Raw genomic sequence first — 13,610 nt, 5'->3', positions numbered from 1 at the left:
TTACAATGGCCACGTCCAAAAGAGTTTTTTTTTTTATATATAATTAAATTTAATTGAAAACCCAATGGGCTTCGTTATAGTACAGTTTCCCTAAAACCTAAATAAACCCACAAGAAATCAAGCCCATGAATCATCATCATTGCCATTGGCGTTCGACCCCTCGAAACCGGCAACAAGTTTGAAGTTTGAATTCGATGGCAGTCTTATTGTGCAAAGGAACTTTATTTCCGTTCCAATCCATTCTCTGCCAAACCAAAAGAGAACTTAGCAAAACCTTAAATCTTTTTGTCGTTTCAAATCCAATGTCTTGGACCTGCAAGAAATGCACTTTCATCAACTCCCCTTCTCCGAAACCCACCTGCCAAATATGCCTATCGCCAGCTTCTCCTTCTCTTCTTTCTCCTTCCTCTTCTCAACAAGACACCGAAAAGTGGGCGTGCAAGGCTTGCACTTTCTTGAACTCTTACAAGAGCACAAGCTGTGAAATATGTTGTACTAGGCAATCTGTTTCTTCCCTTTCGAGTTTCGATGATTTGAATGATATTGGTGTCGATGATGACTTGGATTCTTCTGTTGGTTCTGTTTTCCTGCCCTTGAGGACTTGTAAGAGAAAGATTAGGGATTCGGATTCTGTTGGGTTGAGTAGCTTTTGTGGAATTCACGCCTCAAATAAGGCAATCGATGTCAAGGGTTTGTAGAGTTTTTATTATTTTCTTCCTTTTTCCCCTTTTATTTATGTGTTGGATAATGCTAATTTGTCTACAGATGGGGCGGATGAGGATCGTGTTAAATTGGGCGGATTTCAGGGGTTTGGGGCATCAAACAAGGCAGTGACTGTTGTAAAGAGTGAGTCAGAGTTTTGTGGCTCAATCTATTTGCTGTTTTCTCATTTCTCATATTTGATATCGGGCAATGAAAACATATTGAGGGAAGATATCACCAATGAAACATCTCTTTTCTGCAAGTGATTTAATAATGAAAAAGTTGTTCCTTTTTTATCTGTCATTTATAAAATTGACAGAAATCAAAGGTTCAATGATGGACGAGATAGTTTTTTTTCTTTTAGCCGAAAAAAAAAAGGTTATATTGTTTTGTTGATCACTCTGCCCTTTTCACCGGACATTATTGACAAAATTTCAAATGCGTGGCAGGGGACACCAGTTCACCAGCAGTTTTGAGTTCATTCAAGATTTTGAGCTACAATGTTTGGTTTCGAGAAGATCTAGAGCTGGATAAGAGGATGAAAGCTCTTGGTGACCTGATTCAACTTCATTCACCTGATGTGATTTGTTTTCAGGTTTTTCTTGGTTTTGGTATTCCCTTAATAGAGCAGTGGATTCAGCCTATAGTTAATTTCTCTCTTGCTTACATTGACCTTAGGAGGTTACTTCAAGTATATACCACATATTTAGGCAATCCAGCTGGTGGAGAGGATACCATTGCTCTGTTAAAAATGAAATGGCAATTCAAAGACCATACTTTTGCATGCAGGTAAGCCATATCAGTTATCACCACTGTATGCACTTTTGCATGGTCTGTTAACATCATGATGCATCATTGTAAGGTCAGTGAAAGGATTATAAAGGTCTTTTGCACGGAATTTATTTCTAAAATATGAAAATATTTTGGCTTTGAATGTGCTTTACAAAGTATTTCCATGCATTACAATCATATTGATCCTCCATAAATTTGTCTACTTATGATATTTTTATGTGCAGTTAAGCAAACTTCCGGTAAAATCCTTTAGTTGTAGGCCCTTTAACAATTCTATAATGGGGAGAGAGCTTTGCATTGCCGAGCTTGAAGTGCAGCCAAACAACCCATTGGTTGTTGCCACGAGCCATCTCGAGAGTCCCTGCCCTGCACCACCAACATGGGATCAGATGTTCAGCAAGGAGCGTGTATATCAAGCAAAGGAGGCCATCAACCTTCTCAAGACTAATCCTAATGTGATTTTTGCTGGGGACATGAACTGGGATGACAAATTAGATGGTCAGTTTCCTTTACCTGATGGATGGGTTGATGCTTGGACAGAGTTAAAACCTGGGTGCAACGGATGGACTTATGATACAAGGTCCAATCAGATGTTGTCTGGTAACCGGATGTTGCAAAAGCGACTTGATAGATTCATATGCAATCTGCGTGATTTCAAACTAAGTGAAATTGACATGATTGGTAAGGATGCAATACCAGGTTTATCGCATGTCAAGGAGAAGAAAGTGAGAAAAGAGGTAAAGAAGCTGGAGCTTCCTGTTTTGCCAAGTGATCATTATGGCTTGCTTTTAACAATTTCTGGCCGCTAATGTTGGCAATTGGTCAGGAAATACTAACCCATTTGCTTTTATATGCATTTTGTACAAACAACAAATGAAACGGTGTGAAGGCTTGAGAGCATTTTGGGAAGCATGTAGCTTCCAATTTTGTATTAAGCTCGTTGAATGGAGATGATATAAAATCCTTGATTGTTTGAATCAGGTTTCTGCACTGTCATTCTTAATATCAATTTATAGATTATGTAGAAATTTTCTCATTGCTCTATGGTTTTAGTCTCATAATGGCGATCATTAAAAAATCAGAAAATTTTGAAATTTGTTTTCGTTAATCAATTCAGAGATAGTGAGTGGGAGCTTGGTGCCTTGAGTTGAAGGATCACAAGTAGTCTTAAATGAAACCTCCACATTGTCATTATTCATGTTAACTACAATGTATGCAGCTCCACTCAGGCTGCCTCAAAAAGATTGAGTTTAATGTAACTATTAATATATTATTCTGTTTCTAGTAATAGCAAATTGCAAGAAAACTATATTTTGTCCAAGAAATATAAGCATACAATTGATATCTGTCCTGTCCTCCTGGCAAGCTCCAATTGATGTCCCAATTTCTGTATACAGAAGAGAGTTATACTTCTAGAAAGGCAAAAAAGATCAACTTCTGGGAACTCTAAATGTAGTTTGAAAAACTGAAAATGGAACAACTAAAATCATTTCCCGTTGCAACTGAGGGAAAAAAATTGTGGTTAGCGTGGATTGAACACAATTGCCTCAGATTTTTAGTCTGACACTCTCCAACTAAACTATTCCTGCTGTATGCAATCTTTTTAGAAAAAGAGATAACAAAGGGAACCAATGAAATTTTGATTATTTTGGTTCAACAGAAAAATTTATTACCAGTATTATTCATGTAGAAATTACAGCTTTCATAATAGAACAACTCCAATTCTCCTACTTGCTTTTGATTTGTGAATGCAATAAGTTTTAATAAATTGAAATATATTTTAGTTTCTTAACGTTTATTATATAAAAATATATATTTATCAAGTATTTGCTTCGTTAATGAATATCAAATTTTTAATTACTTAAAGAATTAGAGTATCAAATCGCTCATCTTTGTCGTCGGTGAAAAATAAAATTATATGTTTATAGATATTGGTAAGTTAAAAAAAAAAAGAAAAATTTAAATTTAAAACCCATATAATCTTTCTACCATGCACTTTGCAGCAGCACGTGATGGATGATCCGGTAACTCTATTTACTTATTATTATTCACTCACTAAAATCTATCATTATTGATCCTTCTCATCCTTCAGATCCAATCGTTAACCAGTAAAAACAGTGGTGGACCCCAACTCCTGAAGGTGACCCACTTAAAATTGATGGTTGCTGATTTGACCGAATCAGTGAAGTCCACTAGATTCTACACATTTGATCAAACCCCTTGACAGCTAATACGCCATCTTTCTCTGCTTAGTTACATTACAAAACAGAGCTTTGCTCGCAAACAGAAGCAAGCAGAAAATAATGAGACAGTCACAGAAATTAACAGACATTTCAGAGATTAGATTAACAATAGAGTTAATGGAACTGAGACTGTAAGAGATGGAGGCCCATTTGGTCTCTTTATATAACACCTTTCAACTCTGCATTTTATAGCAGATCTATAATTTCCATTGAAATTTTTATTATCACACCAAAGAAATGAGAGTTCTTTTCTCTCTCTCTCTCGTAGTTCTCTTATTCTTTCTTGTTCATGGTGTTAATGGCGAGAACCCATATAGATTCTTCACGTGGAAAGTCACGTACGGTGACATATACCCTCTTGGCGTTAAGCAACAGGTAAGGTCATTCTGTTCTTTGAAGCACTTTTCTTGATTTTGGAAACAAGAACTTATCTTGTATTTCAAATGGGTTTACTGGTCTTTCTCAGTTTAGGAAGTGATGGATGTTTTTCCTTTCTTTTACTGGGTGGACTGGCATTGCAGGGGATTTTGATTAATGGGCAGTTTCCTGGGCCACAAATAGATGCAGTTACAAACGATAACCTTATTATCAACGTTTTCAATTACCTAAGAGAGCCATTTCTCATCTCTTGGTAATTATGACTAACCTCTTATTCCTTTTATCCTTTAAATATAGTTATAATGCAATGTTCAATCCTCTGTTTTGTTGGCTAGAAAATAACTTAAGGAATCTTAGTACTGGATGTTTCATTATTATACCTCATTCTTGTTTTGCATGTTGATCTCTGAAATTTTAAGTTTTAAGATGAACATCGTTCCTTTACACCATGTTTATTTTCATTTCTTTTATTATTCTTTCTGCTTCCAAACAATGTCCTACACTTACCATAGATTTTTCCCGTGACGGAACTAATCAATTAATAAAAGAACTTGACTTTGAATCTACTGTCCCAGATCTGCTGCTAAAGATTATCCATTACCAGAAATATACTTTGATTAACTATCTGCTAAAAGGACACTCTTCAGTTTTGGTGTATCAATCATCATCAAAATACCAATTTCTTCATTTAAAATTGGAATCATTTGCATTTCTGAGAATATATATTATATATACCTTGGTACAACAGCGTTAGGAGGCAAGAGAAAAAAGGGGCATAAGGCACCCGGTGTCTTTTTTTTTTTTTTTTTTTTTGAAATGTAAGTACTGAAATGGGGTTGCTTTCTACAGAAATCATAGAAAATGTGGGGAAACAGAAAAGCATGCATTGCCTTTTCAGCGACTTTTGTTGGTCTTTATTTTTTTTAACTGACATCTTGCACAGTCTTACTTTAGAATCTGACTTTATTAAAATGATGTTTTCATGGTTAAATCTTAATGTCGTTTGCTAATACTGTCAGGACTAATTAATGGGTCAACAGTGGGACACGTTGTTACTTATTAGAATATTTCAATTCTGCAATTAAGATGATGTAATTAATCTCCTAACCACATGCTAGATCTCTGGATCTTGAGACCTGTAGTTTTTATATTAGATCTTTGTCTTGGTGTTTCTGATATCGCTTGGTTAGATTCAATTCTTTGTCTTATTTATTATAATTTAACAGAAGCCTGGTTTTCTTTATTGGCTTTGGCTATGGACGACATTATTGCAAGCCAATTATATTTTGGCAGCTTCTATGTCCATGAAGGACATGGCGATCTGATCAATAAATGCTTACTCATCCTATACAAAACGCAGGTCAATCAAATGGTTGCATGTTAGTTTCATTTAAACGACAAGCTTTCTTTAAGAATACTATCCATAGCGGATCAATAAAATTACTCCTCGAAGGCACAATTAATCAAGAAGTTCTTTTAACTTAATTACTTGTTCAATTTACGTTGTGTCTGTCCTTGCATGTGTATCCGCTGCTCACTAAATCAATTGGCATTTGAATATACTTAATAGATAGTTTTTCACTACTTTTAACTCATAATTGGACTGCTATCCCTCCTTGAATGTGTAATATACACTCAAAAACAAGAAGACAGTGCATTGACCTCTAAGCTTTATTGTCAATTTATATTAAAGGAATAAAGTAAACGGCATTTGACTGGAATTGTAGTAACATGGCCAATGTGTTGCAACAGGAATGGCATACAGCAGAGGAGGAACTCATGGCAGGATGGAGTCTATGGCACCAATTGTCCAATCTTACCAGGAAGAAACTTCACTTACATCCTCCAAGTGAAGGACCAGATTGGTAGCTTTTTCTACTTTCCATCACTTGGAATGCACAAGGCTGCTGGTGGGTTTGGTAGCATCAGAATCTGGAGCCGTCCTCTGATTCCTGTACCTTTCCCTACTCCTGCTGGGGATTTTACTGTACTAGCTGGAGACTGGTACAAGAGAAATCACTATGTGAGCACTTTCATATGATTATCACATTTATATTGCAGCTTTAATTATTTGTTTTGCTATCTTGTTTTTCTCGCCAGATTTTTTTAGGATCTATATTTATTCTTGTTCCTCTCTTGTTTGTAGCTTCTGAGACGAATATTGGATGCTGGTCATGATCTGCCATTCCCTGATGGGCTTCTTATCAATGGTCGTGGATGGAATGGATACACATTCACGGTTGATCCAGGTGTCTATCAATAAATTAATATTAAGTTTGTCCTTTTTGGTGTTTGTTGATTCTCACACACTAAATTTTTCAATATTTTGCATGTTCTTGTAAACTACATTCTTGATAAGCCCAGAATTTAACTTTTAGATAGTTCCTATAATGCATACTCTTTCCAAGCATTTAATTTTTTATTGGGGAGTATTTATAACTCATTATAATGGACGTGTATTTGCAGGTAAGACATACAGGTTCAGGATATCAAATGTGGGCCTTGCAACATCAATTAACTTCAGAATTCAAGGACACAAAATGAAACTAGTGGAGGTAGAAGGATCTCATACACTACAGAATACCTACTCTGACCTTGACATCCATCTTGGTCAATCCTATTCTGTATTGGTCACAGCTGATCAGCAACCCAAAGATTACTACATTGTCGTTTCTACACGCTTCACACCTCGTGTACTTGCAACAACAGCCATTCTTCACTATAGCAATTCATGGAGCAGAGTTGCTGGCCCAATCCCACGAGGTCCCACTACTCAGATTGATTGGTCCCTCAACCAGGCCAGATCGATTCGGTATTATGTTTATAATTTACCTCTGCTTGGTTTCTTGCTAGTTGAATCGTTTATGTCTGGCTAACAAATGTAGTACAATATGTTCTGTTAAACCAGTCGGAATCTGACTGCAAGTGGACCTAGGCCGAATCCCCAAGGCTCTTACCATTATGGAATGATCAAGACTAGCCGAACAATTATGCTTGCAAACTCTGCTCCTTTTATTAATAGGAAGCAGAGGTTTGCTGTTAACAGTGTATCATTCATTCCTTCAGACACCCCATTAAAACTTGCAGACTACTTCAAGATTCCTGGAGTTTTCAACCTGGAAAGCATCCCTACCTCCCCCACCTGGGGAAATCCTTACCTCCAGACCTCAGTGATGTCTGCTAATTTCCGGGAGTTCATCGAGATTGTTTTCCAGAATTGGGAGGACACGGTGCAGTCATGGCATATTGATGGCCATTCCTTCTTTGTTGTGGGGTACTACAATTTCTTTTCTTTGTTAGCATTGTATATCCTTTCCTCAGATATTGAAATATGGTGAATCCATAATTTGGGCAGAATGGATGGAGGGCAGTGGACACCTGCAAGCAGGGTAGGGTATAATTTGAGAGATGCAGTTGCTCGTTGCACCACTCAGGTACAATCAACAATTCAACACGAAGACCATGTAAAAATGTGATGAACATAAAGAATTCTAACTGATTTGATTGAAATGTAGGTGTATCCAAGATCATGGACTGCTGTTTACATGGCTTTGGACAATGTCGGAATGTGGAACATTCGGTCGGAGAACTGGGCTAGGCAATATTTGGGGCAGCAATTCTATCTCAGAGTTTATACCCCTTCAAATTCATGGAGAGATGAATTACCCATCCCCAGGAATGCTCTTCTTTGCGGCCGGGCAAGAGGTCGCCACACTAGGCCACTCTGAAACTTTTAAGTTACGCTTAGATTAAAAATTTTGTCACGAGAGGGTGACAGTGCCTGAGGACAAGGACAACCGATTGCCCATGTTCTGTTCTTGTTCTTGATTTTGCAATCCAAGTAATAATCAGTAGTAGCTTTACTTAAAGATTGCAACTTTTCATTTTTGATTAATACAATAATTAGATAATACTAACTTTTGTCTTGTTTGAGAATGAAAGAAAAGTCAAAGTTTCTCAATTCTCCAATCAAACGTTTCATTATTACAACGTCTCTTTCAAATAAAAGAGAATGTCACCAAAACGTAGGTTGTAAATAACCTCCCAGGGTACATAATGTTGCTTCTCATGACCGGACCAGACGACCAGGACTAAATTTTATTTACAAACGTTTATCTTCATTTCTGTATGGGAGAGTCAAAGCAAATCATGTTTTAGCCAGACGTCAACGGACCAAGAACATGAATTTTGTGAGGAAGAATATGAAAAATAGAAACTGATTAATAAAAAAATATTTTAGAAAATAAAAAAGGGAAAAATTTCTATCTCTTTGCTTACGGAATCAGAAAACACTTGTCCACGCTTCCCGTAAATCCATCCAAAGAATATTCCCCAATTTGAAACCGCCTTCTGCATTCTCCAACCTCTTGTCAGCCTACCCACATACCAACATGCATTCCTTGCTTCACCCATTTTGGCTCAAATCACCATAATTAAAAAAAAAAAAAAAAAAAAAAAATCAGAATTCGGAATATTTTCTATAATTTCTTAGAACTCATCTTATCACTTTTCTCTTAATTAGCTAAATGAGATAAAAGAGAATTTAATAAAATAAAGAAATATTTTAGTATTATAAAAGTAAAATGAAAGGAATAGTAAATAATTATCATTTAAAAAAAAATGATAAGAAGTATAGTATAGTATAGTAATGTTTTTATGGGTATGTTTCCTTTAGGTCATGCAAGGCTTAGGTCATTCTCATCTTTTTTTGGTCGATGTGGGTCACATTAGAACAACGTATGAGTCTTAAGTTGTTTGTTTTTATATATAATATAACGTTTGATTTGGGTAATTGGCGTGGGAATTTGATCTGGGAATTGTTGCTTGCATTTCCTCACTTTGCTATTTTGAGACCCTTTCTTTTTGTCTGTCTTCCCTAAAGCTGACCTCACAAAGAATTTTGTGATATCCAAATACCAACAATATATATTTATTTATAGGAATCTCAGAATTTTAATTTGCATAATTTTCATTTTCTGTAAGAATATTTTCAATACTAATTTTACAGTCTACTTTTGTTTCTTAATAAAGAATGCTTGAAAGTGGCGAAATACGAAAGCAATTTTGTAAAATTAAAATTCTATTTATAGAAAAGTTTTTATGAAAAAGAGTAGTCACGAACTTGAAATGAAATGAAATGAAGTTAGAATATAATAATGAATTAAAAATTGAAAAAGGACGATCAATATGTGGTCGGAAGTAAATATAATGTCTAAAAATAACAAAACAATATTAATGTGTTGCACCAGAAATAGGGATATTATCATAAAAGTTTTGACCGCAGAGTGTTTTTTTTTTTTTTAAATTTGAAAGAAAATATATTTTTAACCTTTTTCACCCAATCATGAATGGCATTTTAAACAAAACCCAAAGTCTGAAATTCCGTGTCCAAATTTTCCTTTGTCTAATCGAAACTCCAAGGGACTAAACTGACCTTAATAGGGAGTTGAGAAAAAGCTGCAGATGGAGACAAATATTTGCAACAGAGTCTCTCTAGTATTTATTCTCTTTTGTATCAGCATAGACCAACTCTTCTTTTTTCACATTCTCTTTCTCTCTCTCTCCCTCTTGACAGACAATGAAAAGTAGAACCTCTCCATCCTCTTCTCTTCACAATTATGATCCAAGAGTTACAAGGAGGCGAATTGGTGATAATCTCTCTGGTATAACCCTCAAATCTCCCATGGTTAGGCCTTATGTTCGATCAAAAATGCCTCGCCTTCGATGGACTCCTGATCTTCACCACTGCTTTGTACATGCAGTCGAAAGGCTTGGCGGAGAAGACAGTAAACTTTCTTCTTCTTCTTCTTCTTTATATATATCTGTATAGATTCTTTTTTTTTTTTTTAATTCGAGCTTATATATTAAAATTCAGTTTTCTTTTCATAATTGAATTGCATAGGAGCTACTCCGAAGATGGTTTTGCAGATAATGAATGTGAAGGGCCTCACCATATCTCACGTAAAGAGCCATCTTCAGGTTCTTATCAAGTTGTTTAAGCACAAAACGTTTAGTCGTTTACTTAATTATGTGGGTATATCTGTGGACATACAGTGTAACGTTTTGGTACATGATGTGGACAGATGTACAGGAGCATGAAGCATGAGCAGATGATACAAGGTACTCCACTTGTAATAAAGAAATGAATTTTTATTCATGTGCAACTATATTTAATTTTTCTGTTTATCAAAAAAAGTATATATGGCAAATAAATACTTACAGAAAAATTTATTTCCCCAATTTTGGTGTATACATTAATTTCTTGGCTGGCTAACAGAAATGTTACCATGATTTAAAGAAGTTTATATAATTGCCATTCCCTGCCATATATATGATCATTAGATTTAATTAATGAGAGAAATTTACCATATATAAGTTGGTGATTATCAGAATAATTCAAATCGGTTGACAATATAACACGACAATCTAAAAAAACTGTCTTCATGTGAATTATTAATTATTCATTCTCACTCGTTTATTAATTTATCAAATAATTTCTTTGCACATATATTATATATCTTTAAAATATTAAAAATAATTAACCCTAATTAGTCCAGTGTTTAGTCCTCCAGAGAAATTTGGGCGAATTTTTTGAATTTTCTAATTTTCCAAGAAATTTGTAGCTTAATTTATACATGAACTTTCTTGTGCAGAAGCAGCTATTGCAGCGAAGAAGAATGAGAAGGCAAGTGGGATTCACCATTCAAACTATTTTTCACACCTGCTAGACTCGACTTGTTGCCAGCAGAATCATCAGTTGAAAGAAAAGGGATTCATTAACAATGCATCTGTACTCTATCAAGGCCATGGAGCTCAAGATAGCCCCACCAACAGGGTTGCTCTTATGAACACTACCATGTCAGTACAAAGGTTTATGAAGTTTAATGATTTTCTCTCTACTACATGTTCGGTACTGGGACTATATTTTCTCCTATATGTATATAGCTACATAGAGTTAATAGAGTGTGTTTAATATTTGGCAGGAAACAAAAGGGAGAAATGTGGATTGGCAACAAGTCGCTGACTGAATCATTCTCACATGAACAAGTAAAAAGCAAGGAATGGGAGCAGAAGAGGACTGATTCTTATATCATCTTCAACGACATTCTTCTCAAAAGATGCACTACTCAAGTACTAATTAATAAATTTTCTCTTGTCTCTCTCTATACATATATATACACACGCACCCATATCTATGTATTTATGTATATAATTATAAAGATTTGATCTGTGATGATCAGGAGTCCAATGGAGAAGATAATAATATGGCATCATCAGTAGATGGTACTGAGTGGGATAAAAATCATGAAGATTTTGTTGAGATTGCAAAGAGAGAAGAAGCTGACAAAATGTCTTTATTACTAAAGCCCAAAGCATCAGTTGAGTCATTGTTGAAGCTCAAGAAAGCTGAGAATTTATATGTGGAAGATGTTTCTCTTGAGCTCACTCTTGGTTAGAAAAAAAAAAAAAAGCTCAAGTACATTATCAAACCAAACATTTTGCACTTTCTCATCACTTTCATTTGTTATCTATAAGTTTTCCAGCTAATATGAACATCTGCACAAAGAATGTGGACATAGTTTTAACAGGCTTATACATAGTTCTCAATCCCAAAAAAATCAATTAATTGATTGCTGGCCAGTCACAAACTTCAGGAAAAAAAAAATCTCCAGAAACACTTATAACCCATGGGTAATATATAACTCCATTGGATAAATAGAGGAGTGCACTGTTATTGTCCTATTAATTTGGATAAAAGGAAAAAAAATTTGAAAAGCAAACTAAAAGATGTGAAGAGTGTGGAATTCCAGTCCTCTCCATCGTAAAGTTTAAATTTGGTGCATGTCATTTAAAGAAAATAATACCTCGAATAGTCTACAATATTATTCTGACCCATATATAAAAGAAAGTGCCTACACCATACACTTTATAAGAATTATTCAGCATCTATTGAATTATTATCAAGTAATGCAATGGAGTAGAGAAAAACATTAATGTGGATCTGGATTATCATCTTCCTTAGCCACCTAGCTGGTACAAGTAGAACTGTGTCAACATCCCATTTTCAATTGCAGGACCTAGTTAAGAAGAAAATAAAGCATATGTAAATTTCGCAATGAGACAAACAATTATTGTCGGCATTGTCGAGAGAGAGAGAGAGAGAGAGAGAGAGAGAGAGAGAGAGAGAGAGAGAGAGAGAGAGAGAGGACGAGGGCTCTTCGACTTGGACTTGGACTGTTCAACCTTCTATATCGGTCAGTTAATACAATGTCGTAGATATGAAGCCATTTTCCCTTGCGTTCTTATGAATATATGCAAGAACATGCCCAACCTTGTGCTTTTCCATTCACTGATTTTCAAATTAAATGGACCTAATTTTCTAAACAATTATATAATTCTAATAAGCTAGCCCAGTACAATTGCCACATTTTCAATTCTGTTTCCAATTTCACTTCAAATTACAAATTCTACAATGCCAAATAAATCAAATAAACACCGATAATTAATAAGAGTGAGATACTCTTTCGTCTGAAAGAAATTTCTTCTAAAAGAAAAACTGATAATTTAATAGGAGTGAAAATTTGAATCTCCACCCCATATTATATTTGGGATTTCATTTTTGGATTTTTATCACTATTTTTCTTTTAATTTTTATTTGATATAAGTTCAATTTTATTATATCTTCTAAAAGAACTTCAGTAACATTATATCTTCTATCTAAAATAACTCTGATTTCAATAAATCTTGGTTATTGAAAATCATAATAAAACTTCTTATACATGTTAACTTAGAGTTCTCCATAACGAAAAAAAACTATGTTATCAAAAAATTTAAATGCAATTGATCATAAAGTAAATGCAGGACCCCAGAGAGAAATGGTGATTAAGATGTCTTGAACTGAGACCAAAATCCAAGTTAGGTCTAGCTAATTATACACATGAGGTGGTCCTCAGCGCGGTAGATGGCTGCATTAACTTTCCAATGGGCTGTGGATAACTAGATGCTTCAAAATTATAATTTTCTCAACTGTCACTTTGTTTTTAAGTTTGTAAGGGAGTGGATCATGGATGCCTATATATAATCGTTGTGTTTTTGTTAGTTTTGTCACGTAAGTATTGCATTTGGATACACGCATTCCCTTGATTAATAATTATTGATAATGGCTACTAGGCTTTTTCTTGTGTTTATTCTCGCTTTTGTCACTGTTACTAATGCTAGGAAGCTTGCTGTGACGGAAAAGGGTGAAGTTGGCGAGACGAAGACATTCTTCTTCCTCTTTCCTGGTCATGGCAGTTTGAACGGTGGTGGTGGAGGAGGGTTTGGTGGTGGTGTTGGAGGTGGACAGAATGGGGGCTCTGGCTTCGGGGGTGGAGTTGGAGGTGGGTATGGCTATCGAATTGGAGGCTTAGGTGGAGGCGGTGGACTGGGTGGGGGGTCAGGCTTTGGTGGTGGTTTTGGTTATGGAAGTGGTGGAGGGTTTGGTAATGGCGGAGG

General features: G+C 35.4%; 3 protein-coding genes across 5 annotated transcripts; all 3 read left to right on the top strand.

The window, feature by feature from the left end:
- Nucleotides 1-44: 44 nt before the first annotated feature.
- LOC105649320 (endonuclease/exonuclease/phosphatase family protein) lies at nt 45-2,474 on the top strand. Its single transcript, XM_012235935.4, has 5 exons — nt 45-690; nt 766-846; nt 1,152-1,297; nt 1,381-1,491; nt 1,719-2,474. The coding sequence occupies exons 1-5, from the start codon at nt 195-197 to the stop codon at nt 2,301-2,303; spliced, it is 1,419 nt and encodes a 472-aa protein (XP_012091325.1). The 5' UTR covers nt 45-194; the 3' UTR covers nt 2,304-2,474.
- A 1,302-nt stretch (nt 2,475-3,776) lies between these two features.
- Nucleotides 3,777-8,032, top strand: LOC105649319 (L-ascorbate oxidase homolog). 2 transcript variants are annotated; one of them, XM_012235934.4, is made up of 8 exons: nt 3,777-4,112; nt 4,259-4,368; nt 5,868-6,138; nt 6,262-6,364; nt 6,582-6,927; nt 7,024-7,389; nt 7,471-7,549; nt 7,631-8,032. In XM_012235934.4, exons 1-8 carry the CDS (start codon nt 3,975-3,977, stop codon nt 7,841-7,843), a joined length of 1,626 nt encoding a protein of 541 aa, XP_012091324.1. In that variant the 5' UTR covers nt 3,777-3,974; the 3' UTR covers nt 7,844-8,032. The 2 variants fall into 2 exon arrangements, with proteins under 2 accessions (XP_012091324.1, XP_020541101.1); XM_020685442.3 differs by having other exon boundaries at nt 3,972-4,112; nt 4,204-4,368.
- A 1,615-nt stretch (nt 8,033-9,647) lies between these two features.
- Nucleotides 9,648-11,705, top strand: LOC105650096 (uncharacterized). Of its 2 annotated transcripts, none has more exons than XM_020685647.3 (6): nt 9,648-9,901; nt 10,018-10,094; nt 10,199-10,235; nt 10,769-10,973; nt 11,099-11,246; nt 11,357-11,705. In XM_020685647.3, the coding sequence occupies exons 1-6, from the start codon at nt 9,694-9,696 to the stop codon at nt 11,570-11,572; spliced, it is 891 nt and encodes a 296-aa protein (XP_020541306.1). In that variant the 5' UTR covers nt 9,648-9,693; the 3' UTR covers nt 11,573-11,705. The 2 variants fall into 2 exon arrangements, with proteins under 2 accessions (XP_020541306.1, XP_012092370.1); XM_012236980.4 differs by having other exon boundaries at nt 10,769-10,985.
- Nucleotides 11,706-13,610: the final 1,905 nt, after the last annotated feature.

This window comes from Jatropha curcas, chromosome 11 (assembly GCF_041381405.1).
Source record: "Jatropha curcas cultivar XTBG-Jc1 chromosome 11, XTBG_Jcur_1.0, whole genome shotgun sequence".
Taxonomy (NCBI): domain Eukaryota; kingdom Viridiplantae; phylum Streptophyta; class Magnoliopsida; order Malpighiales; family Euphorbiaceae; genus Jatropha; species Jatropha curcas.
The sequence above is the reverse complement of the archived record's forward strand: the minus strand, read 5'-3'. Positions and strand labels throughout refer to the sequence as shown.